Source organism: Athene cunicularia (assembly GCF_003259725.1).
Source record: "Athene cunicularia isolate RWA chromosome 11 unlocalized genomic scaffold, athCun1 chr11_part1, whole genome shotgun sequence".
Classification (NCBI taxonomy): Eukaryota; Metazoa; Chordata; class Aves; order Strigiformes; family Strigidae; genus Athene; species Athene cunicularia.
Genome location: NW_020799113.1, coordinates 17,228,447 through 17,253,542, shown reverse-complemented (window position 1 = coordinate 17,253,542; position 25,096 = coordinate 17,228,447). Strand labels below are relative to the sequence as shown.

General features: G+C 37.7%; 2 protein-coding genes across 2 annotated transcripts in view; one reads left to right on the top strand and one right to left on the bottom strand.

Annotated features, from left to right (window-relative positions):
• The window catches only part of SLC7A6 (solute carrier family 7 member 6), a 32,643-nt gene extending 12,390 nt beyond the window's left edge, over nt 1–20,253 (top strand). Inside the window, exons 4-10 of the mRNA XM_026856681.1 lie at nt 245–389; nt 2,894–3,017; nt 13,397–13,500; nt 14,565–14,661; nt 14,909–15,058; nt 15,772–15,955; nt 17,419–20,253. Of these exons, the coding sequence (XP_026712482.1) occupies nt 245–389; nt 2,894–3,017; nt 13,397–13,500; nt 14,565–14,661; nt 14,909–15,058; nt 15,772–15,955; nt 17,419–17,513 (899 nt within the window). The 3' untranslated portion in view covers nt 17,514–20,253. The remainder of the gene's footprint in view (nt 1–244; nt 390–2,893; nt 3,018–13,396; nt 13,501–14,564; nt 14,662–14,908; nt 15,059–15,771; nt 15,956–17,418) is intronic.
• SLC7A6OS (solute carrier family 7 member 6 opposite strand) lies at nt 19,693–25,090 on the bottom strand (the record flags this gene model as incomplete). The annotated part of the gene is made up of 5 exons (XM_026856682.1): nt 19,693–20,386; nt 20,838–20,967; nt 21,829–22,029; nt 23,753–24,130; nt 24,998–25,090. Coding segments are annotated over 5 exons (924 nt in total), but the record flags the coding sequence as incomplete, so codon positions are not given.
• Nucleotides 25,091–25,096: the final 6 nt, after the last annotated feature.

Here is a 25,096-nt window from a genome sequence, read left to right as displayed (position 1 = left end):
ACTGTGGACAAACTAGGTGTTTAATTATAGAATAGTATCATCCACAGAGGATATTTTTTAGTAGTTTAAATGTCATGCCTATTCTCATGGCTGAAGCACCGAGTAAAATTGGAAAAAGGGCTTAATAAGCAGCTTTGAAGGAATTAGGGTTTCCAAGGTGTTTTTGTGTTTGTGTGCCAAATTGAAAAAAATTACTTGCTGTATTTTATTATCCTGTACTTCACTGCATCTCTTCCACACACAGGACATACATCGCATTTTGAGAACTCTTTTGAGGGATCCTCTTTTGATATTGGAGACATTTCCCTCGCACTCTATTCTGCCTTGTTCTCTTACTCTGGTTGGGATACACTCAATTTTGTAACAGAAGAGATCAAAAACCCAGAAAGGTAAACAATTTGAGCTTTCTAAACTTAGATTGTTCCTAAATTGCTTGTTTTGTGGCTGTCTTTCTCTAATGAGTCCTAAATTTAGGCAGAATTGAATAGAACTGCTCTATAATTAGATTGTAAGGCTGTGAACAGTCACTAGCAAAGATTTACTAGTTTTAAACTCCATTAAAAATGAAAGAAAAAAATAAAAGGTAAGAATAAATAAGTCTAAATGATTGCAGGATGCTGTACTCAGTGCTTGATTAGCTTTCAATTCAAGATGTTAATACTGTTTATTAATAGGTGTTAATATTGCAGTGAAACTGTTACATAAATATAGTTTATGCTGTGTTTATCTGTGCAATAATTTCATATTTAACAATGTTATCTTTTCCATGAATTTATGCTCTAAAAGTGTGACTGACTAATCTTGTTCAGTTGTGAGTCTATAAGCAGATGCCTTTATGTTAAAAATAGAATGCCATTTGATCATTTTTACTTCCTGTTATAAGCAACAGCTCAGATTGCTACAAATGAAAGATAAAGAATGGAAAAGATTTTTTTTTTTTTTTCAGTTCCCCCAACTGATTTTGACTTTTGCTGTTTGTTCTGTTGCCTCTGAGTTCTGTGGGCATTTATTTAGCCAGGAAGGTTATCTATTAAAAAGATAAAATAGCAGAAAATATTTTAAATCTAAAAATAACTAATTTTAAACAGACTGAATTTCAGGTTGACAGGGTTTCCTTAAATTGTCTTGGAAATACTTGTTATATGTATTCAGAAGAGATGTATGTTTTGTGTTTGCGTCAGTCATTTGATCATTCAAATAGGGTTTTTTTTCTGCTGAAAGAGCTCTCTTTTTGAGTGCTGTTGCAATGCCTTTTCATCTTTTAAAGATAGTGTATTGTTTTGTGTTATCAGTTGGATAACACTTGTATTAGTTTTATTGTTTTGAAAAAGAATTTTTCTCACAAAAAGTTCAGCTGATGAAAATTTCTTTAGATTCATTTGCCATTTATAGGCATCAGTCCTAATGCAAGCTTTGTTCTTGGTAACAATTGTAGCTGGAAAAGTGAACTTCAAATTCCCGCTTTCTACACTGACAGTTCTTGAGAATAATGAGATGTTTCAAACCTCTATAAAATTGTTCCCAGGGTTATGTCTTTTTCATCTTCACTTGATTCATAGTGCCCTCATGCTTGTCCAGTCAAAAGTTGCAGTCCTCAAGTTAAATTCGAAATAGTCCCCGGCTCCAATCTTGGATGATGCAAAGTTCTTAAAATGCTCTTTCAGCTTTTTGTTATATTATGTGACATTTCTGAATTAATATCTACGTGGCTTTCTAATCCTATTCTCTGCACTGAGGCTCACAGGTCTCATACTGTGAGCGTGCATCCTGGAAGCAGAGTCGTAACTCCCAACTACTAATTTACTGATTTATATGGGCTGTTGTGGTGTGTGTTTGTTTTTCTGCTTCCACAGCATCAAACAGACCCAGTTGGAGTTCTGGACCTCAGGAAACTTTTGAGGAAACTTCCAAATTGTATTTCTTTTTTCTGCTTTGTTGGGTTTTTGTTGATTTTTTGTTGTTGTTGTTTTTTGTTATTGAAAACCACGTTCATGACAAATGCTCATCCATGTCACCATGCCACGTTTGATTCCAAACTGGGCAAATGCGAGAGTAACACTCTCAGATCTCCTTTCCCTTTTGAGCCATTTGAATATGCTTGCAAGCTTTGGGGAAAGAATAAGGCTGAGAAAAGTTTGCTTCTGTTCCTGCAGAGTTTCTCCCTGTGGAGCTGCAGACACAGGGCTGTGAGTTTCTCAGCTTTATATTAAATATTATCTATTTACATCTAGAGTTTACAGTGTTTTCACATCACTCTAGACTCTTTTTTTTTTTTTGGTATAACTTTCTAGATACATGTTTGCTAGCAAGGTACACCACATCTTGAGGTTCACAGCTGTGTAGCAGTTTTGGATCTGCCCTCTGCATCTCTACTTTCTGCAGTGACACAGTCCAGTTAGTTTGTTCTCTGCAGTGAAGAGTGCAGGTGAGAAGATCAGGGGTTTGGTTTGGTTAGTGGATCTCCCTGCCTCAGAAGTAGGTGCTAGAATAACAGCAGCATTTCCCAGGGAGATTTAAGTGCAGTGACTCCGAGCTCTGCCCCTTTGGGTTCTAACACGGCCAGTAGGAAATAATTTAAAGCATGTAAATTTGCAGGCTGTTATGGATCTGGAAACCCTGAAGTTAGGGTACTTGAAGAGCAGTTGCACAGAATCCCTTTTTAGACATAATTTAAGTTTTTGCAAAAAAATATTATTTTTCCAGTATTCTGTATTAGAATTTCTAGTTTTAAAAGAAACCAAACTCTTCCAGAGATACCTATTTTGAAATCCTTATTCTGTCTTGATACCTTTTTATCTCTAAGGTAAAGGATGCAAATAAATAAGTTTATTCTGTAATTAATGGAAATCTTTTTTCCTGGGTTGTGGGTTTTGGGTTTTTTTTTGTCTTACAGGAACTTGCCACTGGCTATTGCAGTGTCTATGCCAATTGTGACTGTTATATATATTATGACCAATATAGCTTACTATACAGTGCTGGATGTTGAAGCTGTTCTTTCTAGTGATGCTGTGGCAGTGGTAAGTTGGCCATGTGACATTTCCCTATATTATTCACTTTTCACCTTTTAGGGATGCATTTCATTTTGAGAAACGAAACCAGGAAAAAAAAATCCCTAGTTTATTATAGTACTTCACAGAATACAGGAGGACAGAACAATTCATCATGAATAATTTAATCTTAAATAGAAAAGCAGTTAATGAAATCACATATAATAATAATATATTATCAGTTATTAAAACAAGCACAGATGCATCTTGTTAATGTTTTGCAAAGATGCTAATTAGACCTTCACTTTGAGCTAATTGTAACTTAGACTCATTGGTACATAACTGTCTTTTCCTTCATGCTGTAGTATGTGGAAAGCTGGAGCAGTATGCTGAACAGTGTTGCGCTGAGCTACATTCTGTTGAGCTAATAATTGGCGCAGTGCATATCTGTAAATGGATATGTTGCAGCTCAGCTATGACAAAGTTTAGCTTTGTATCTCCTTTTCAATAACTTAAATCACTGTCTTCCCAACTTTGTATAAATTCCAACAAATTTTAATATTTTGAAATTCATTATTTTTGTATATGGATGGGAGTTTGAATCCAATTAAAATATATAAGCTGCTTAAAGTAAAAGCTGGTCAAAACATGTTTAATACTTAAAGCTAATCATTAAACAGAAGTGAAGGGTTTGGGGTTTTTTTGCCCTGTAGCTAGTGAATTAATTGGAGTTCTGGTTACTATATCCTTTAGAGTTGAGACTTGGAATATTTAATCATCTTTTTTATTATTTAAATTGAAGGAATAGAAATAGCTTTCCTCCCCTTTAAATTCCCAATTGGCTTCTAAAATTTCAGCAGTTAGACAATGGACAGAAATTTTTAAATACATCAAAATGAAGGAGGTTTTCACTCTGTTCCCAGAGCTATGATTAAAAACTGGCTTAAAAAATCAGCAGACTCTTGTTTCAGGTATTTAAGCAGATGGTTCCACAAAAGCACTTGACTGACTTTCAGACTTGCAAAATATTTGTGTTTAATGTAAGCTTTCAAAATAGCTTATGGTAAATATGGGCTGTAGTTTCTTACATTTCAAATGTAATTGCGCAGATGTTTATTTCAAAATGCATTGGAAGTAAATAAACTCTAATTATTTGCCTTTTTTTAGTTGGAATATGGAAATACAAATTTGTCATAAAATATATTGTGAAAAACTTGGTAAAACACTTTGGAATGAAACAACACAAGGACAGAAAATACTTAATTTTGAATAAGCATATGCTAAGGGGTAAAAAAATCTCCAGGAATATTTATTTCTGTTGTAGGCTATAGTATCCCATATAAAGTACCTTCCAGTTACTGATAATGGAATTTTAAATTCTTGTCTAGTATTAACTAATCCAGACAAAACTAGAAGCCAATACACAGTCCACTGTCCATCCTGACTTCTGAAAAGGAACACACTATTGTTTTCTTTCAAGGACAGACTTGGAAAATACACTCGTTTGACAGCAATGAAATTCTCCAGTCCAGCCTATTCCCTAAAAGTTTTCTGTGCCTACTCTACTGCTCCTGTCCTGTGTCATCACAGAGGTTTATCCAGCCACTTGGTGAATGGGATCAGGGAAACTGATCCACCCTGGGAGACTGAGGGAATGATTCACTGTAGGCCTGTCCAATCTGTGTTGCTGTATACAGCAAATAGTAGCACTGCAGCAGGAATTGGTTGCCAGGGAAGGGAGGAATGATGGATGCCTGAACCTTGCTACACGTGTGAAACCCACACCTACATTTTTATTATTTTATATACCCTTCATTTAGTTGTTCTTTGACATTGTTCTTGACCACAAGTGAGTATATATTTATTTTTGTGTGTGTATACGTTTATGTATATATACATGCTGTGTAATTTTACATGAAATTGTAGTACTCAGAACTGGACAGATCAGGTCTTCCTGTCTGGTACAGGATGTATCTGGACATGGAGGAGAAAAAAACAAGACTTACGAATGATATAAAGTCCTTAGTCAATCTAATTGCATGCAGAGGTATGGGGTGACCAGGATAAGAATGAAAAAATGTATTTGTGATTTCCAAAGGTATTAGGAGATACACTTCTTGTGCTAGTTTTAATGGAATTTAACTGAATCAATGACTTCAGAAGTCTAGAACTGTGCTTTTTCTCTAGATCTCAGGATTGCCAAATACTTGCACTTAAAAGCTTAACTACAGTTCCATCTAAATGTGTTTTTGCTGAGACATCAGCTGGCAAACAATGGCCTTCTGATTGCTTCTACTTGTATCCCTTTTAGAATGATAAGGTCAAAGTGCAGCTGAAGTTAGTGACTCATTAAAGATTTCCTTTCTGTTGCTGATATGAATTTAATTGCCCAGTTTTATGAAACCAACTTTAAGCTTGATCTACTCATACATTAACAAGTAGTGTGGACCTCTGGAAGGTTGTAAAGTGTAACAGTTGACACTGAGGACCTGACATGCATACTATATATACTTCAGGGGTATTGTAATTTGGATTACCTCTGATAATGAGATCCTATGGACTGAATGCTTATGTGTGGTTGGATTGCAGTGGGGGAGTGCAGTAGGTGTGCTCTTAAGTTCATCTTCCAATTTAGTCTGTTGTAAAAGGGCAGCTCCCTTTAGCTCCAGTGCTGAACAATGTGAACCAAAAAGTAGTAAGTGGCAATAACTGGGAGAGTTGCTTCAAAAGTGCACTTGTGGTCGGAATTAAAACACTCAGAATGTGCCCATAGTTTTCTAGTAAATAGGTGGAAAATAAGACCTAATGACTGTAATGGTCTGTATTTGAAAACCCTCCTATAATACAGAAATGTAAAAATCTTCATGGTGAAATCTCTCTGGGTCGTGGAAGAGAATTTTATCCTCAGTGGAATGTTTAACACAACTTAGGGCATTGTGGTCAGTGGATGAATGAAGAGATAAGAATTAAGCCATGCAAAAAACTAATGCAATGAAAATTAGACATTTTGATCTGCTCACGTATTCTACATGTGATAAGTGATAATAGATTGTTGTAGTTTCCTTATTGCCCTCTATGTAGCTGTAGGGTGAAAATTACAATAATGCTTTTTTAAAGAAATATGTTAGTAATATTGCTGCACTTCTTTTGTGTAGTAAAGCAGCAGTTAAATTTAATCTTTCCTTGTTGCTATTTTGGGAGGGAATGGAGTAGCTTTCTCCTATTCATTTCAGCCAAGAGGCTTTGAGTGGGAAATGGGGGAGGAAAGCTATTTCCAGTTTCTAAATGATGACTAAAAGTTTTAAGTAAAAGAAATACTAGTAATAGTGTGTCTTTGCACATTGTTATGCACTTGCATACTGTTTTTCTTGGTGTCTGGGAGGTGAAAGAAGACTTACCAAGGGATGATATGGAACAAAACTAAAATGTCCTTTTACTTAGGTATTAGCTTCATTGTAGTATAGTCCCAGTGTTGGGGCTAAGAAACTAATTTTTTTAAGCTCTTTTTTTGTGGAAGTAATTTAAGTAATACAGCAACAGCTAAAAGTTCTGCAAATGCTCTTCAGATGGTTGCTGATCATGTGAAAATCGCTTCCTTTTTCAAAGATTCCTGTCAGTGTTTCACAGTCGACTTCTGTTTTACCTCCTTATGCAAACCATCACAACCCTTACTGTTTGATGTATATGAAACAGTTACTATGTAGAACAAACACACTTAAAATTTCTGCATTTATGTATTTATTTTATCTCTCTTTCCCCTACTGCTGAACAACTGTTTTTTTCATCTGAGAGTGCCATTGCGTTTTTTGTTTGTGAAGATAGCAGCTGGCTCCACAAGCACTTTTTGGGCTGGTTCATCTTCTAACAGGAAAGCACATACTGGCCGCCAGTGCATAGCCTGTTACCTGTTTCCTCTGTTTGGTCATGTCTGGAGTTTATTGATTGAGTTCATACAATAGGTGTTATTTAGCAGCTTGCTTCTTTTACTTGTAAAAGCTAAAAATGGTTCTGGGTTGAAGCAAACGGTTGTCTTGCATATCCAGCTGTCGTTTTTCTTGGAGCTGTACAGCTTTTTTTTTGGTAGACCGAGGATAAAGATGATAACTTCAGTTGCAACTTTGAATACTATCTTGCAAGTCCAGTATTTACCCTGGTTAACTCATATTCTAGAGCAGACTTGCTTTGCTTCGACATGCCCTCTTCCTTCATGAACCAAGAATGTGGGAGGCTGTGTGTTTTAGCTGTTTTATTCTTCTGTGATGTATAGTTCAACAAATGAGTCTTTTTCTTCTAACTGAATTCAACCACAAATTCTTAAGTTACTCTTAGACCTTTTGAGTATTTCACTTCTCTTCCTTCATTTGGCCAGTCACTGGCTTTTCTCAAGAGGAAAATCTGCTTTTCTTTGGCTGCTAGTATCATGTCCCACTTTGCTTGCACTGGTAATTCCCAGTAAGGTTCTTTTGGATGAAGTGCATATCCTGTACCTCATAATGGAAGAACTCTTCATCAGGGACAGGTATTTGCTTTTAGAAGAGAGCTGTTTAGGAAGTTGTTTGCCTTCTTTCTTGGAGCTAGCTGTAATTCATTACCAATGCAGCAGTGCCGTTGCCAGTTATGTCGAAGTTCTCTGGCTTTGAATGCCAAGCTGGCAAGCTAAGCCAGAACTTGAAAGAGTGCTACGTAATATTTTCAATATGAGAAAAGTAAAAGACTTTGGAAAACATTGAACCCTTATTCTACAGCTAGCTATTAAAAATGCGAAGAACAGGATAAACACTGGAGAAGATTTAGATCAAGTATCTTCAGCACCTCCACAAAGACACAAATGAAACTATTTTACTGTGTCAGATGGCATCTGTAATCTTAATACGGGCCATGCAGAAGAGACATGCCTCATGCAGTAGACATGCAATATATTAATGCAGTAGAGTAGTGCTGGTTTCTCTTCCCATAAGATTGTATAGAGTGACTTAAAGATGAAGAGAGAATTTTATGAGGGGCCTTGCACTGCACTAATCCCTTTTTCTCCAAGAAAAGGCATTGCCAGTAATACAAGGAGACACTGAATGTCTATTTGAGTAGAGTAAGTTAACAGAACGATAGTTGAAACAAGAATTACCGGAAACCTGAACACTTAACTTGTTTTCTTTTGCACCTTTAGAATTTTCTGACTCTGTTTTCAGTTGATTTGCACTCTCTTAATATATGACATTAAATCTTATTTGGTCAAACTGAACAGATGTCATACAGTATCTTAACAAACATGATCTGTGGCAGTGGAAGAAAACTCCAGCTCGGTGGCTTCTTTGCTGTGTGGTTTCCTGATTGCCATAAATTGGAGTTTCTTTGTTTCCTTTAGGAAGCAGCTCCTTAAAGGCCCAAGAAGCTAAAAAATGAGAAAACAGACTGTAGTTCTGACTGCCAAATCTTCCTGTAATATGGAAATGTATTTATACTCTGCCTCAAGAGAAAATTCAAAGCAGAATTAATTGCACTTCCAAGATAATAGTCAGATTGCTCATATATATTAATCTCCTTACTGCTCTATATGACTTTTCAGGGTAAGAGTGTTCTAGAACTGAGCCTGGAAAAGCTCACGTGTGCGATAGGTTCTTGAGCTACATAAAGAGGCTCTACAGATGACTTTTAGGCCTTCCTAATAGAAACACTTTATCATTTTAGGGCATAGTTTTGTATGAATTTCTTGCTCATGTTGGACTACATTCTCTTTGCACTTACCCATCTGATCACTACTGTTTACTGCTTTGCCAGCCTGACATGTGCTCGCAGCTCCACATGCTCTCTGTAGCCTGACTTTTTTGTGTGCCTTTAACTGCACTGTGTGCAGCTAAGTGTGAAATAGTTCCCATCATGTGATTCATAGTGTAAATGTGGGTCTTTCTAATCATTTGTGTGCCTGAATTACTCAGTGTGAGGCCATATCCTGTGTATTTTGTTGTGGCAGCTCTGTATGTGGGGGCAATTCCCGCTGCTTTTAGTTCCACCTGTTTGTATAGAACTGTTGTTTGAACCTCTAAAAGGACAAAAAAGTGTTCTTGTAAACCATTCACAAGTTACCAGCTGATGATCATGAGATCAAACTAACCCAAGATAAAAATAAAATGTAGTTAAATCAGTTGTTCATGTCTTGAAACAAAACTGAAATGCAGTTTTTGACCATTCTTCTGGGAGTAATGGAACATTTTAGTCATGACTAAATAAGGGCAGTTTATCTGAGAAGTGCATGGCTGGAGGCCTTTTTCTTCATTATTATTCCCTGTTGATGATTTGGAAAAAACAATCAGAACTAAGGGGAACAGTTCCAGGTGCATGTCTTTCTACAGTGTGCGTGTATATGTGTATATCCTACATGTCCAATGGATGGGAGGGCATAAAAGGACTTTATCTGTAATTGCAAGTGCTGTATCAGCCACTGAATTCTCTTACTGTTTCCTAGCTGTTAGAAGCAGTTATAGTTCAAGTCTGGACTACAGGACTTGTCGGACTATAGCAGAGATGACAATTTAATCTCTTAATCCTTCTTGCTCTTTAGACTTTCTCAGAAGAAACCTGAGAAGAAATCCATCCCCATAGTGGTGGCTTTCTCCTGTTATGGTGGACTAAATGCTTCTGCTATAGCTGCCTCCAGGTAGGCTCCTCTGTCATCCTCCACATACCCTTGTGAATGCTCCATTCTTTCCCCTGCTGCCAGCTCATTTGTTTTTATAAATGCACTTCACTACTCCCAGAAGTAGTGCTAGTTAAAGTGGAATTGGTCAGGTGCTCAGTCCAGAGCCCAGGTCTAGCTCATTTGTGGAGGATCTATGACTGTACAATTGCGGTTTTAGCAGAAAGCAGCCACTGACTTTTCCCTCCCCTTTTTTTTCCCTCTTGGTGCACCTGGTGTATGTGCTTGATAATTTGATTGCTTTTTGTACTTTTCTCTGCCCTTCCTTCTTATGCAAAATAACCCTCTGAAATACGCACACAGTTGAATGCTTATTGTGGCCACTTTTACTTACACTTCAGTAACACTTTCTGCAAGAAACACTGTAAAGATCTTGGGTTTTGTCATTGTTCACAAGAGGGTATAGCTCAGCTTTGGAGAAGACATTTCTTGGCATCTGCTAAAATGAGGGTGTTGAAGGATTTATAAATGTGTACTCTGAAGTATAAAAGTGTGTTTACTGTCTGAGTAGTAATAGATGAACATGACTGATTTTTACGTTAGAAATGAGGGTTGAACCCTGTCAGAAAACACCTGTGTAAAGGCAGGTGGGCCTATATTTCTCATGTTAAGATAGTTAATATGACAAAAAAGTTTAGCCAAACTTCAGATACCCTTCAACTTTGTTTTGCTGAAAGATCATTTTGCAGGCAGATCTACTTGGCAAACCAAGCTGAACATTTTAGATCATTCTCAATGAAAATGCTCTTTTTGCATTACCTTGCTTAGGGAAAAGTTAAGCTCTTGATGTTAATGCTTCACCCTTTGCTCTCTTACAAATCCCAACTACAACGTTGGAAAGTACATGGGAAATGACAGTGTTTGGTAAAGGCTGTCACTAGATTATTCTCTCTTTTGAAGAGTCTGACTTGTACAGATCTAGAGAAATTAATTTTTTAGACTTTGAGCCAGATCAGCAGTTCTTATACATCGTATAGCTTGCATCCAGAATATATTGAATCTAGAACGTCTTGATCTGTGTATAATTTATGGCAGTGATACTGTAGCTTTGCCTTAACTCATTGTGGTTCATTGTGGTTTTTACTGCTCATATGAGTCATTGCTGTTTTCCAGGATGTGTGGGACAGTATTAGCATACCTTAGAAAGGTTGGATGTAGATTACAGGATGGAAACGGCCTTTGAGTTAGTCCCACATCTGGCATCCCACACTGGTGCATTACCAGATGATTCAAAACAAAATGGGAAATACTTGCAAAGAACAAACACCAACCTGCCTTTTGGGGAAGAGAGTTTTTCCACAGACATATGAGCTAGTTTGCATCTTGCAGTTTAAGATCACATTCATACCTTTTCTCTCTCTTCTTTAACTTTAGCTGTTAATATTACTTATCTAAATGCTTATTCTTTAGGCAACCTTACTAAACGTCTTAATTCTCTAACATATTGATGAGTGAGTTCTGTATCTTAGTTTTGTATATTTAAGTAAAAAATCCTCTAGCAGTGTTCATTTTGGTGTCTAGTAATTTCACTTGCTGTTTGGCTTCAGAAATCAGCCATCCAGGTTTAAATCATCCTTTAAAATATTGTAACAACTGCCTATTCGAATTTTCATCTTGTCCTTATTCTTACTTGTTCTGGAGAAGTTGTCTTGATTTATTCACTGGATCATTATGAATTACATTCTGCTTTGGGAGACCAGGTTTCTCAGAGCTGCATCTAGACCCAGTGAGGGTCCGAGAGAAACACTGTGGGTTCGAGTAATTATTCATTCTTGATCAACAGAAATCTTTTATATGCAGTAATGTGAATTATTATTTACTTGTCCAGTTTCAATTAACTGAAAATGGGTAATCCATGGTATACAGAACACATTTCTTATGGCATGGTCTTTTGCTAAATTGATGTTTGGATTTCAGCATGAAATAGATTTTATACATGCATTAGTTCTTTTATGTTTTTCTCATGTTAATTTTTATCATTTCTGTGGGAATCTGTGTATGTGTATTTTTCCACCCCTGTGTTGAAGCTCCTTTTGAGGGAGGCTGTGCTAATGGGTATAAACTAGAAGAGCTCAGGAAGAGAGGTGCTTTAGTAAGAATCAGGGTTTTTGTTGATTCATTAACTTTGAACCTTTTGGCAAGGTTCCCATTGAAGTGATTATATGTTTTTGCATTGTGCATTAGCAGCAGGAAATCCTATCTGCCTTTGCTGAGGCTCAACTAAATTTCACAAAAGGATGGAATAAATTTTGCTTTTTAGTGTAGAGGATGGTATACAGCTAAGCAGAGTTGGATTCTGAACCTTAACCTGGATAATGGGCTAAACAAAGTACTTTGTCAACCGAGAAGGAACGGCCAAGCTTTGGTTTATGTCTGTAAATTTTTCTGTATTTTATGGTTTAAAGATTTATGCTATTGTGCAGGGTTTTGCCTCATGAAAACTAATCACTCATTTCATTAAAAAAAATCTATATAAAGTCATTTAGGCTTTTTTGACCTACAGTATTATTAAGAAAACAGATCATAATGCAGTGGTGATCTTGTTCCTGGAGTAATTAAATCAGAATTTGACCAATGTTAAATCCAGATAACTTTATATGCTACAAACAAACACTAATACTGAGTGTTAATTCCACTTTGACTGAACTCCTCAGCTCAAATGTTATGGTGAAGTAGTAGTTTAAAGGGGAGGTCAAGGGGAAGGTGTTTCAAAATACTAAAATAAAAACTGAAGAAAATATTTGTAATAGAAAAGGCAGACCTTCAGAAAGCTGAACTAGTATATATGCTTTTTATGCCTGGGGATCTTTAAATTGATAAAGCAAGAAAGAGCTAAGGAAGTGCTTTAGAGAAATACTCATTAAAAAGTTTAGATTACTGCTACCTGCTGCGGTATAAAATGTTCTAATTCCCACAAAATCTTTGGGGTTTGTTTGAATACCACTTACACATAAGTATGTACCTTTTCTGTTTTTATAAATAGTGATTTCATGCTGTCTAATGTAGACATGATCCATTTTGCTACCATGTCTATGTTAACAACAAATAATGTTATTTTGCTTCCGTAGAAGAAATCATGGAACTAATTTAGCTTTCAGTAGGTAGAATTGGGATCCCTGTGTCTTCTGAACACAGCATATGGTTTGCAACATTAACAAATGACTGCTAATAAGATGCTTGGTCTGTCATTTGCCACATTGTGAGAGTAGAGCTCAGAGGCCCTGCTGGTGGATCTAAGGGAATAGAAGATGTTGCTTAGGAAACTAAAAAAGAAGGAGAATAAAACAGATTCCTAGAAGAGTGTCTGTAAACAATAGGTGTGATGGTGGCAATGTTTATCATGTGCAGTATAGTTGATATGTAATAATATTTTTGTCCTTTATTCTCTGTAGTCACTATGTTATGCTTGAGTTCTGTAGTTCAATAAAATATATTAGGATGGGTGAGAAAATTCCTAAAACAGTTTGTTTTCCTTTGTGAACATTATTTTTGTGAGCAGAAAATGTGAGTTCAGGTGCTTGGCTAAAGAAGTTTGTGTTTATTTAAAATCTATAAATAAATAAAAAAGCTGTGTGCTTCTTTGTGCTGCATTATGGATTGTCCTTACTATATTACTATTTTTCCATACAAACTTATTACAAAAGCTTTGATGTCCTTGTTTTGTGTATGCTTTGTTGCAGATATTTTCATCTTTTCTTTTTCTCTTCCCTTTCATCAGACATTTGCTGACCAGGTATTTGGTATCTTCAGCTGGACGATTCCCATTGCTGTAGCCTTTTCTTGTTTTGGTGGACTTAATGCATCAATTCTAGCATCATCGAGGTAGTGTATATTTATTTCTGTTATACAAGTGTTTATACGTATTTTTACATGTTATTGTTATGCTCATGTATTATGAGAATACTTCTGTAACTGAACCTATAATGAATAGCCACAATAAAATAGCAGAACTAAATAAACTCCTCTGTGTGTGGGCGCGCGTGTGTGTGCATGCGTACGTGTGTGTGTGTGTACATACAGCCTTAACACTGCCTTACTTGCCCAAAGCACTCCTAGCTGTATGTGGAGTATAATTAAAAAACAAACGAATGTTGTCTCTGGGGTGAGTCCTCAGGACTTTTGGTTATTTGGATTGAGTTATCTTCTGTTTTACTTGATACAGTAATTGCAGCAAGTTCCTGTTTTCAGATGTATTTACTTAAAACTTACTTTTTAAAGTCAGTATCTCTAAGGTTTTTTCCAAGTATAAAGTTTTAAAAGTTGCTACTGCTATTAAGCTGCAGTCAGAAAGCTTAGGATACAGTATAGAAGCTTTCCTCAAAGCACTGATTATGGATGTGACTAGTGAAAGTTTTAAATAGATCTATACAGGCATTTTAAGATACTTCCTGCCCATTGAATGTATGCGCAGTGCCTCTGTACTGAGAACGAATATGATCAGGTAAAGTAGTCAAAATAGAAAAATTTGGAGTTGATAATCAAATTACGTTATTTTGGTTTTTGAGTATGTGGTTGACTGACCTCTTTCTAGAGATCTGGCAATCTGGTCAGCACTGAAAACTATTCTGCTATAAGCTGGAATGTTTTCAGCACTAGCTTTCAGAATTTTCTAGAACAACAGAAATTTATTTCAGTTAATATAGATGTTTTCTATTTTACCTGTAGGATTGTTTTTCAAAAATGGGTGTTAACAGAATGTTTCTAAAAATGCATGTATCTTTTAATGGTTGTTGTACAGTACATCTTTACAAGAAGGGTTGAATTCATGTTCCAGTTTAAAGGATGGAAATTCAGTGCTGTAAATACTTATTTTGACTGGTATTGTTCTGTAATACATTCTCACCTGTGGCCTCAGCATCTATTTTCTGACTAATTTTTTTTTTCAGGCTATTTTTTGTAGGATCTCGAGAAGGTCACCTTCCTGATCTGTTATCTATGATCCACATAGGGAGGTTCACACCTGTTCCAGCACTGCTCTTCAATGTAAGTTATTACTGCTTTTCAGCTGTTCAGATGTGACTGTATGAATTATTTAAAGGAAAGCTTTAAAAAAATCACAAGAGAGAACTTCAGATTTACTGTCATCGAGGTGATTTTGAAGAGTGATTTTGGAGGCATAAAATCATGCCAAACACCAAGGAGTGTAAGGTGTTACTTTCAGGCAAGAAGCTGGATAAACAAGAAGTTTCAAACTTCTTTTGTTCATCTCACTCTTGTTCTTTTCTGACAGTGTGTTATGACCCTTATTTACCTGGCTGTGGAAGATGTCTTCAAGCTTATTAATTACTTCAGTTTCAGTTACTGGTTTTTTGTTGGTCTGTCTATTGCTGGGCAATTATATCTACGTTGGAAGGAACCAGATAGACCCAGGCCTCTTAAGGTAATATTCACTTATTACAGAATAGTTTAAAATCCTTGTCTTCCACGTAATATGAAAGTACTATCTAAAATTTGGACCATGCATGTTGTGTCTAAAGGTTACAAACTGATCAGGACATAGAACATGGCTTACAGTTTTATATTGTACCATGAAAGTTAGCTTGTCTGCTAGATAAGTGATTGTTGCAATAGTACATTTGTTCAATTATTATCCCTTCTCTCTGTCAACTGGAGAATGTCTAACATAGTAGTTAGTCTTTTTTCTTTTCTCTTGGATTAGAAACCTCTAATTTGGAATGCTTAAGTTAATTAATTCTGTCAGTGTAGATCACATTTAACTCTGATGGTGTTTCAGTTCAATATCTGATCCTCTTATCACATTCTCATACTTGAAGTTGATACTCTACAGGAAAAAGTTGTTCCTGTTTCCTGAGTCTTATTGGACTTGTCTAAGAACCCTTCATGCTGCTATACAGTTTCTTTCAACACAGCAGCTACTATACTTTATTACTTATGCAGTTTTTAGCAGCAGTTCTGTTCAGGAATAATTCTGCAATTTGCTTATGGTTCCAAATAACCAGATGTATAAGAGGAAGAGCAGATAATTTCACAAAGTGGGATTGAGAGGGACGGGTCTTTAACTCTTATCAAAATGTTTGTAACTGTAGACAATGAATATTTCGATAACATTCTGTTCTGGTTTTCTGTCTCCAGCTGAGTGTGGCTTTCCCAATAATATTTTGTATATGCACAGTATTCCTGGTGGTCGTGCCACTCTATAGTGACACTATAAATTCATTGATTGGAATTGCCATTGCTTTATCTGGAATTCCAGTCTTTTTCTTGGGAGTCTATTTACCTGCATCAAGGAGACCACAGTTTATCAACAAGATTTTAGGTAAGTTTCTTTCTAGATGGAGACATTATAAGGAAAGAGGAAAATTAAATAAGTGAATCTTGGTTTGTTGGTGAAAAGGATTGTAATCAGCTGACGCCAGCCACCAGCTAAGTACCCACAGAGCTGCTTCCTCACCAGCAAAACCCCTAAGCAGGATGAGTGAGAGAGAGAGGAAGAACAAAGGTGAGAAGACTTTTTGGTTAAGATAAAGAGAGTTTAGTAAATGAAGGAAAGCCTGCAGCTGCAGTTTTGCCACCTCCCACAAGCAGACCAGTGTGCAACAGTCTCCAAGCAACGACCACCTTGGAAGACACCCTCCCATGTGCATGCACTTCTTCCTCTACCTGTTTTTATTGCTGAGAATGACATTATATGGCATGAAATGTCCCTTTGCCTAGTTTGGGTCAGATGTTCTGTCCACCTCCCCTCTGAACTTCCTGCCCATCCCCATCCTGCTGGTTGCAGAGGGCAGAGTGGGAGGGGGAAAGAAAAAAAAAAAAAGGCTGTGCAAACACTGTTCAGCAATAGCAAGAACACTGGTGTGTTACCAACCCTGTTTGAGCCGTAAATCCAAAACACAGCACCATATGGGCTGCTATGAAGAACGTTAACTGCATCCCAGCCAGACCCAGTAAGGGGTATACTGGTAATATATGTATATATATATATCTGTGTGTGTGTATGTATGTATGTATATATGTGTGTGTGTGTGTATGTGTGTGTTTTTACACCCAGGTTTTATTTACTGTATATTTAAAAGACCATCCAGTTTCTACAGATTTTTGGCCTCAGTTTTCATACATTTCTCTTTAATCAAGCACATTAAAAGTTTCTTAAGCAAGGTTGTGACACTAAGAGCTGGACACTCTTGGTAATGCAAGCTAACTGTCTTGCTTTACTGAATCAGCTGTTTGAAGATGGATAGATTTTATCTCAGTCACAGATGGAGTTTTGCTTTCCATTGAATTGCTGCAGTTAAATGATACATTTTTCTCCAGCAGTGCACTGTTGTCATTGTTACTGTGTTAGAAAACCATGATGAAGGATGTGGGAAGGACTGTTTATAACATAAGCTAAGAATCTAACAGGATGTGGTGCTGCAGCAGCTAGAGAATATGTAAATACTTGGTACTTGTCACTTCCCTGTGTGCTATTTGGTTTGGGTTTTTTTTAATTCTACTGATTTTACACTCTTAATTATAGAGAAAAAGGATGTTACTTCAGTTACTTGGCAAGGTGCCTAAGAAGAAAAATACCTCAGGATATCAACAGAACAGTTTAAAACTTTATCTGTTCCAAAAAATTGAGTGGAAGACACCTTTTGTATTAACTTTTATTGTTCATTTCCCTTAAGAGAAGTGAGGCAGCATTCTTGACAACTAACTTCCGTTAGTCACTTGCATGTTGTGTGCAGTTGAGATAGGTGGCTATTCTTTTGATTTATCTCCCAATTTCCTCTGCAGGTGCAGTTACACGAAACATGCAGCTGCTCTGTTACTGTGTTTTAACAGAGATGGACACAAATGAAGGAAAGCAGTTAGAAATCAAATCCAAGTAAAATTTCAAAGCCCTAACAAGAAACAGGAGGGAGGATAAAGCAATGATGACAACAAAAGGGAAGAGATGGAACTGAAAAAACCACAAAAACTGTTTCCAGTGGTCTTTAAGAAGCACTGAAAATGTACTTGCTTGCAGTTGGATTCCCACAGATTGTGCCCTTGCACCACCCTCCTAAACTGTGGCATATTTTCAGGGCATGTTTTCAACGGATAATGATTACCTGCTCATTTCAGGCACACAAGCTGTGTGTCAATACTGTTCCTTCTTCAGAATTGGTATTAAAATGGTAAGAGCTAATGGATCAAATTAGATTTCTTCAGAACCAAACAGTGAAGTAATGCATTTTTAAGTTAGACTGAAAACAACTCTGTCTCAAAAGACCAAAAGTCATTTCCAGCTTAATTCTGATGGATGTTTGCATGAAATGATTTGCTGTGCTATCTCAGTTCTTATCCCAGAAGACAACTGGTTACAACAAACTACCTGATTTGTCATTATTATCAGAAAAATGAATAAAGTTGTGCTACATTATTTAAAGACTGAACCAACCTTTCTCCCTTAAAGATAAGTATTCCGTATGCTATGTGGAAGTGTGGTATCTGACTGTGGCAAAGATTTAATCAACAAAGCACCTCAGCACTGAAGATTCGATTAACATTTGATGATTCTTTACTGTTAGCTTTTTAGTACTTGGTCAAATTCTGATAGGCTTTATGAAACTTCCAAAATTAAAATGTTCTGTTTGAAACTTGTAAGCAGTTGTTTCTGAACTGTTTCAGTCAACACACATTAGCAGTATTACCTCAGTAGTCAGAAAATGCCCTTTCTAAATTACAGTGCTGTTCACTAGAAAATGACCATCCGAAATATCACAGAACAAACCACTTACCTTTTTTAATTCTATAGCAGTAGTTCACTTCTGTGGCAGCAACTATACCTTGAAAGCTAAGGAGCAGGGAGAAAAAACAGGACTAAGAAATTAAAAGTAATATTGCAATAACAACTGATGGTAATTAATAGTATTTATAATTCCAAAGCTGTAAGCCTAATCATCAGGACACTTTGATACTGAATTTTGGTGCAGCAAAAGGTAACATGACACCAGCCCGTTTAGCTAGCAGAGTGAGATAAACTTCAAAAACATACCTGAAATTTTTCTTAGTTCAGAGTGTTTACCTCAGGTGACCTGAGTTTGTCCACATGTGCAGTTTTTTTGTGCATGTAAATTTAACTAAATCTTGTAATTGCAGTATTGTGGGTGAAGCAATGCACACTTCAGACAGTGCACCACATTTGCATCAGCTACTTGGATAATAGTGAAAATATTTAGATACTTGCATTAACTCCCTGACCAAGGCTATCTTAAACAAAAAGCTACAGATACTTTTAAGTGGTAGTAGATGGTGAAGACTAATATAAAATGGAGTCTTGGGCTACCTTTATGCAGCAACACTGGGGTTAAAATAATTAAATTCTAGCTGAGGAACTTTGTGCACAGCTGGCACAAACATGTAGGGTCTTAAATGCTAATTTTCATTAAACTATTACAATATAGCTTTTTGATCTTGCATAGGATCTAGTAGGCTCTCTGTATCTCTGAGATGTTGTTCAGTCTAGCTTTAACAGGCTAGGGTTGTGCCACTGGTTAACAGCCCTATTAACCTTTCTGTGAAACCAAGGAAAAAAATATTTTGCCTCCACTACCTTGACATCACCAGCCAGAGTTGACCTACAGTCAGTGCTGCAACCTGCTGCTTCTGAATGACATTGATCTAACATCACATTAGCTATTTTTTACAGACTCAAGGAGGAAAGTGCTGCAATACTCTGTGTGTCCAAACAGGTAAGATTAAATTGTTCAGAGATGGATGAATGCAAGATAAAATACTGACGTGGCTTCAGCTGTACCAACTCCTATGATCTTTAAATGAGTAAAGAAAACCTAGTCAAAAATTCTTTATTTACAGTTTAAATACATCTATATTGTTCTGCTCCAGTAGTAGAATTACTGGAGAGAGATCCAGCAATGAAACAGACAGGTCAAGGCATTTCTTATGCTCAAACACATGTAAAGAAAGTAACTTGAAACAGTAACAAGTACAGTAGAAAGCAGCAGAACAGAGTACCTTTTCCTACAACTTGCACTTGCCCTCACAGCAGACATGTTGATCTTTTTATGCAACCTGACAGTTTAGTCATGACCAGAAGGACAGCTGCCAGCAGTACCTCCATATGTAATGTGGAGGTAATTTTGGTACAGGTATAAATGCCTGGGCATGCAGCTTGGCAGGTTCCTTCAGAATGTCAGCATCACAAAATTTTAAAGTATGCAGTAACTTTTGCTTGGAATGAAAATTTGTCAAGTGGCCATATTCACATCCATCTGTTTAACATCTACCAGCTGAAATTGTCTGCTCAGATAAGTAAAAGGTTTTAGCATTTACTGGAATCCCAATCTAGTCTCTAATAATTAAGCCTAGTCAGTAAGCATTAGGATGAACCATGCTAGTCACCAACAGTTCCAGAAGGCAGTTCAGGGAAAAATTTAACTTAAAGTTCATCCACATGAAGACCAGGACAGTAGGAAATGAATGAGCACAACTTTTACCAGGAAGTTGTTTTCCGGGGGGCTTTTTTTGGGGTGGGGTGTGTTTTTTAGTCAATGTTCTTACGAACAGCCCTCAGCAGCTGTGTGGATTTTCATTCAGTTCTACTCCAACAGTAGCATTTCATCTTCAGAAAAGGACTGTTAATCAGAATCCGAATCCTGGATCTCATCATATCCAAATTCCTGTAGAACCTCCTGTCGGTATTTGTTCCATGTTCTTCTCCTGTAACATTGGTCCTCATCACTGAAGCTCTCTTCGGACTCTAAAGAAAGACCATCAATGCTTTTAGGTTATTCCTTCTTTTTAGTTAAACAACTAAGTTAACCAGGCTATTTTAAGCTTCTTGAATAACTAACAAAGTCTGAACAACTGCTATGTTACATGAGATGTGTATGGTGCTTGGAGTGGGAGGGGGAGTTAAAGCAGGGGTAGTGTTTCACAGGCACATGGAATCAAGTCATCTGTTCCTTCTCAGAACAAGTAGTTCTTTGCAACTGCAGCAACCTGAAATGGAGTTCTTAATTTTGGCTTTACACAAACACTAAGATCCCTTGTACTTCCAAGATGATGATTCTTCTGTAAGCAGATTTAACCCATTGTAAGAGCAGAACACTACCCCATCAGTGCTCAGGTTGTTTTTAAGACTGCATGTAAAAAGGGTGGGATTTTTATTTGCACAGCATGAAAGCAAACAGCATTTACGACAGGCACACCTTTTTCTCCATCACCATCTTCCTCAGGTAAGAATTCATCTTCATCAGGATAATCATTACGCCAGTTATTTTCATCATTTTCATCATCTTCATCTTCATATATTTCCCCTTGCATGTGATCATCATCTACCTGCATGTCAATACACAATGTTCACTATAAATACTGACACTCAGCATCAAGTGGTTTTTCATCCACTTATACAATACTGTACAGATCATAAAGAGCCAAGAGATACTTATCTACTGCATGCATGAGTAATTGTGCAGTTGCACAAAGCACAGAAAAATCTGTACTGTCACTATATTCACCATAATATAGGTAACTGACTTTTCACCTAAAGCAGGTAAGTCATGCATTTAGATGGGCTGCTTTAACATTTAAGTGCTAAGATTAATGTCTAAATTCTACTCAATTCAGTAGTAGAGTAGTAGATCAAGGAAAAGTAGTTGCAGGTTCCTGATATGCATGCGAGTGATCACAGTATCTATACTAAGACTAAAGCTTACATTTAACTTCCTAACTCCACAGTCACTGAAGGACAATTGTATTACAAGAAAATGTTTTGTATTAAGATTCAAGTCAAGTCTTCAAATACTGAAAAAGCTCTTGTGTTCCCCATTGCTCTTTTCACTCAACTGTATTTACAATTACATTTTAATCACTGCCTCCTAATCACAAATAAAATGTGAATTACTTAAGTTTACATTTTTGTGCCAAAATGTATTTGGCAGTTTAAAGCCAGAAAAATTCTTGAGTCCATGAGCACTATCCCTTCATTTTTCATTGTCATATCATAATTTGCTTGAATCAACAATAACCTGCAGGAACACGGGATGGGCAGTTACAAAAAGCCTAACACAGAGGCCACTGACCATATGTGTGGTATCTCAAAGGATCTTTCTTGGCACAGCACCTTTTAATGATGGGACTTTATGCATGTTTATTTGTGACCTTTCTATTTAAGAAAGATTGGTTTTCTCACACCCTTACCAGTTCATATTCTTCTCTATAGGGCTGTACAGAAAGGATATTTTGGATCCAACCAGGAGCTGATGTTTCCATATAGTAGATGTCATAAACATACTCATCTTCTTTCTCATGGTGTTCTTTTTTACCATCTTCAGAAACATGTAAACGCTCACGGATCATCTCTACTGCATTGCAAAGAATCACATCTGGATCAGCTTTCTGCTGAGAAAAAATTTAAAAAAAAATATGTATTTCCACTGAAGATATATACACATTAGTTACAGCCAGCAGTTTTCTTTGTAGACAGTAGCCAACAGCTAGATAAGGATGACATTCTGAAATCTTAGACCAAAACACTTTCCTGTTGGATTGCTTATATTTAGAACAGAAAGACACTGAAGAATTTTCCAATTACTGTAGTAAGGTGCAGTCACACCTTGTTTCAGATGACAAGTTTTAAGACAGCCTCTGTTTTGCAGAGCATTACACTTGCAACACTGGAGGAAGGATGTGCATACTGTAGTGCAGATCATATGCAAGCAGATTTCAGTATACCAAGTGTGCAGGAGAAACAAGGAAAATGTGATGGATTAATGGGAAAAGGCTGACAGGCCCTACAGGCAGGCTTTTTATTTATTTTTTCACTTCAGCTTGAACACAGAAGAAACTTCTTCATGCTTTCACCTTCCTAATAAATTATTTGCAATGTATTTGCTTTAGTAACCTGCACTTGGATGGTCTACACAGGCAGGGGTTTGCTGCCAATTTTTCTCTGCTAGAGCTTCCGAGAATATCTTGTCCAATCCACAATGGTGTCTCCTGCACCACTTAAGTAATTCTGAGGAACAGCTACAGACCAGCCTTTCATTCACTTCCAAATACTTACAGAATGAAGAAGCTTACTTGTTGCCTTCAGCACTTACTGCTAGGTCTAAAAGAGTAAGATTCTGCTGCTACCTCAGTTTCACTTGTTTTTCTAAACAGTGGAGTGATATGTAATGGTTAACATATCTCAAATGTCTGTTTGAACTACTTAACAGAAAGTGAGTTCCTACTAAACTTTGATGGCAAAGCCCTGAAATAACCTAAAGATGCTGAAGGATGACAGCTGATTGGGCTCTTCCTCACCTGGCTATCTTTTAACATTAGGCCTTTAAGTTTTCCTCAGAGCTGTGATGTGCTGCACAAGTAAAGCATCCATGTGTACTTAAATACAACTAAGGAACTACTAAAGAAAGAGACACAGCCCTCTTACCTTCTTTTCCATATGGTTATGAGTCTCTAACGCAAAATCTTCTTAACACTGCATACAGGGTAACCCTAAACAGAAGCAGAGCTTCTTCATACTTAAAACCACGCTAGATGTAAGCACATATTCCTCCACCTGAAAACACACTGATAACACCAACGAAAACGGGACATAAAGGCTTAAGCAGCCTGTCAAACACCTAGAGTTATGCTAAAACCAAAACATACAATAAAACCTTATATTGAAATTATGAGAAGGGGAAGCTCAAAACTATCTTCTCCTTTAATGAATCTTGCCTTCAAGTGACATTTCTAGGCATCTGGGCAGATAAGAAGACATTAAGATTTTTTCCATTCTAGGTAGAGAAGAAATTAATAACAAACCTCAAAGATCCACCTTACAGATGAACATGACAATTTATATATCAGAACAAGGTACAGAAAAAACAAGGTGGTACAAGTCCTTCCTGCAGCAGCCAACTCCACACAGCTGTCTGTCTCAATTAGTGCATTTAAGGAGCCTCATGAAAGTTACTCCCTGTAAGATATTCCAACTTGCAAATATCCAGTTAAAGCTCCTATTAAAACAGTGGCATACTTACAATGCAAAAAAACTTACATAGCAGTCAGTTTTCCCACATGTACCAGTCAACAGCGATATCAAAGTACTGCAAGTACACTAAGATTGTTTGCTGACCTGTGGGTTTGCAGCAGTTATGCTGGGGTCTCCCACCACCTCCTCTTCTTGTACAATATCAAACAACTGGAATTGCCCACAGCAGTCTGAGCTCTTATCAACAGCACCGCTCTCCTTCTGTGAAGCATCTTCCGTTGCTTCAGAGTCTGATCTGTCACCATCAAGTGATGCCTCCCCATTTACGAGAGGTGCAGCTGTTTCAGTATAGTTAGGTCGATGGCTGGCTATTACACGGTAACGGTTTTCCTTCCTTTTCACTTGCTTGGAAGAGCGGAGTTCCTGAATGATTCGCTGAGTGCTCCCCAAAGAGGGTCGCAGACTTTGAGCTGCTTTGTCTCGAGTGATCACTTCTTGAACGTATTTCTGAACTGGTTCATTCTGGGTAGAGGAACAAGAAGGAGGAATATAATGACACCGTCAACATAGTAAGTAATATGCCCTCCTAGAAGTGGTTAACAGCTACTGTTACTGGTGCTTCCTATTTGAGGACTGCAGTACCAATGTTCCTATCAACATTCAAGAAACTGCTGCTATCTAACACAACTATCATCATATTCTCTTGATATAGGGGAAAAAAGCATCACATAACTGTAAATTTAAGACCGCTTCAATTTTATTTTTAAACAATATATTTTGTGGTACAGAATAACCCTCCAAACAAAAACACGTGCTTTTGGAAGGCTAGTTGTCCAAAATTTAAGGACTATTATCCTTTAGAGCCTCCTGTAAAGACCAGTTTTATTCAAAAAAAAAGGCTGTACAGTGGATGGAGGTTGTTAGCCTTGTAGTGCTTCAGCGCCTCAAGCAGCAGAAATTCAGGCTTCACTTACTGACTATCCCGTAGTCTGTAAGTAAAGAACAGTCTATAAGTATAGAAAAGTCGGTGGGAACACAACTTTTGACGGTGGTCACTCTGTGCTCCGTTCCTTAACCAACCGCCTGCCCTGCTCGCGGAGCTGCCGCCGCGCAGCCGGCGCTCAGGCCGCGGGGAAGCGACACCCGCCGTACCCTGCCTGGCCGGCACCTCGCACCCCGCCGCTGCTCTCCGCGCCGTGAGCACAACTTCGCACCTCCAAGAGATCCGAAAGACCCGCGTGGGGCAGCACCGTGAGCCCCGCGAGCGCTGGCTGCTTTCAAACGCCCCTTCAGGAGCACAACGACGCCGCCCTGCGGCGGTGAGCCGCCCCCGCCCGCCTGAGGCAGGGCCTACACCGGCCCCGGCGCGGGGCGGCGAGGCCGCGGTACCTTGGAGGACACGGTCGCCACCAGCTTGAAGAGACTCCTCTCCACCGGCTGGGCGGCGCCGCCGCACTCCGTGCGCAGCCGCTTGCAAGCGAGGAGCAG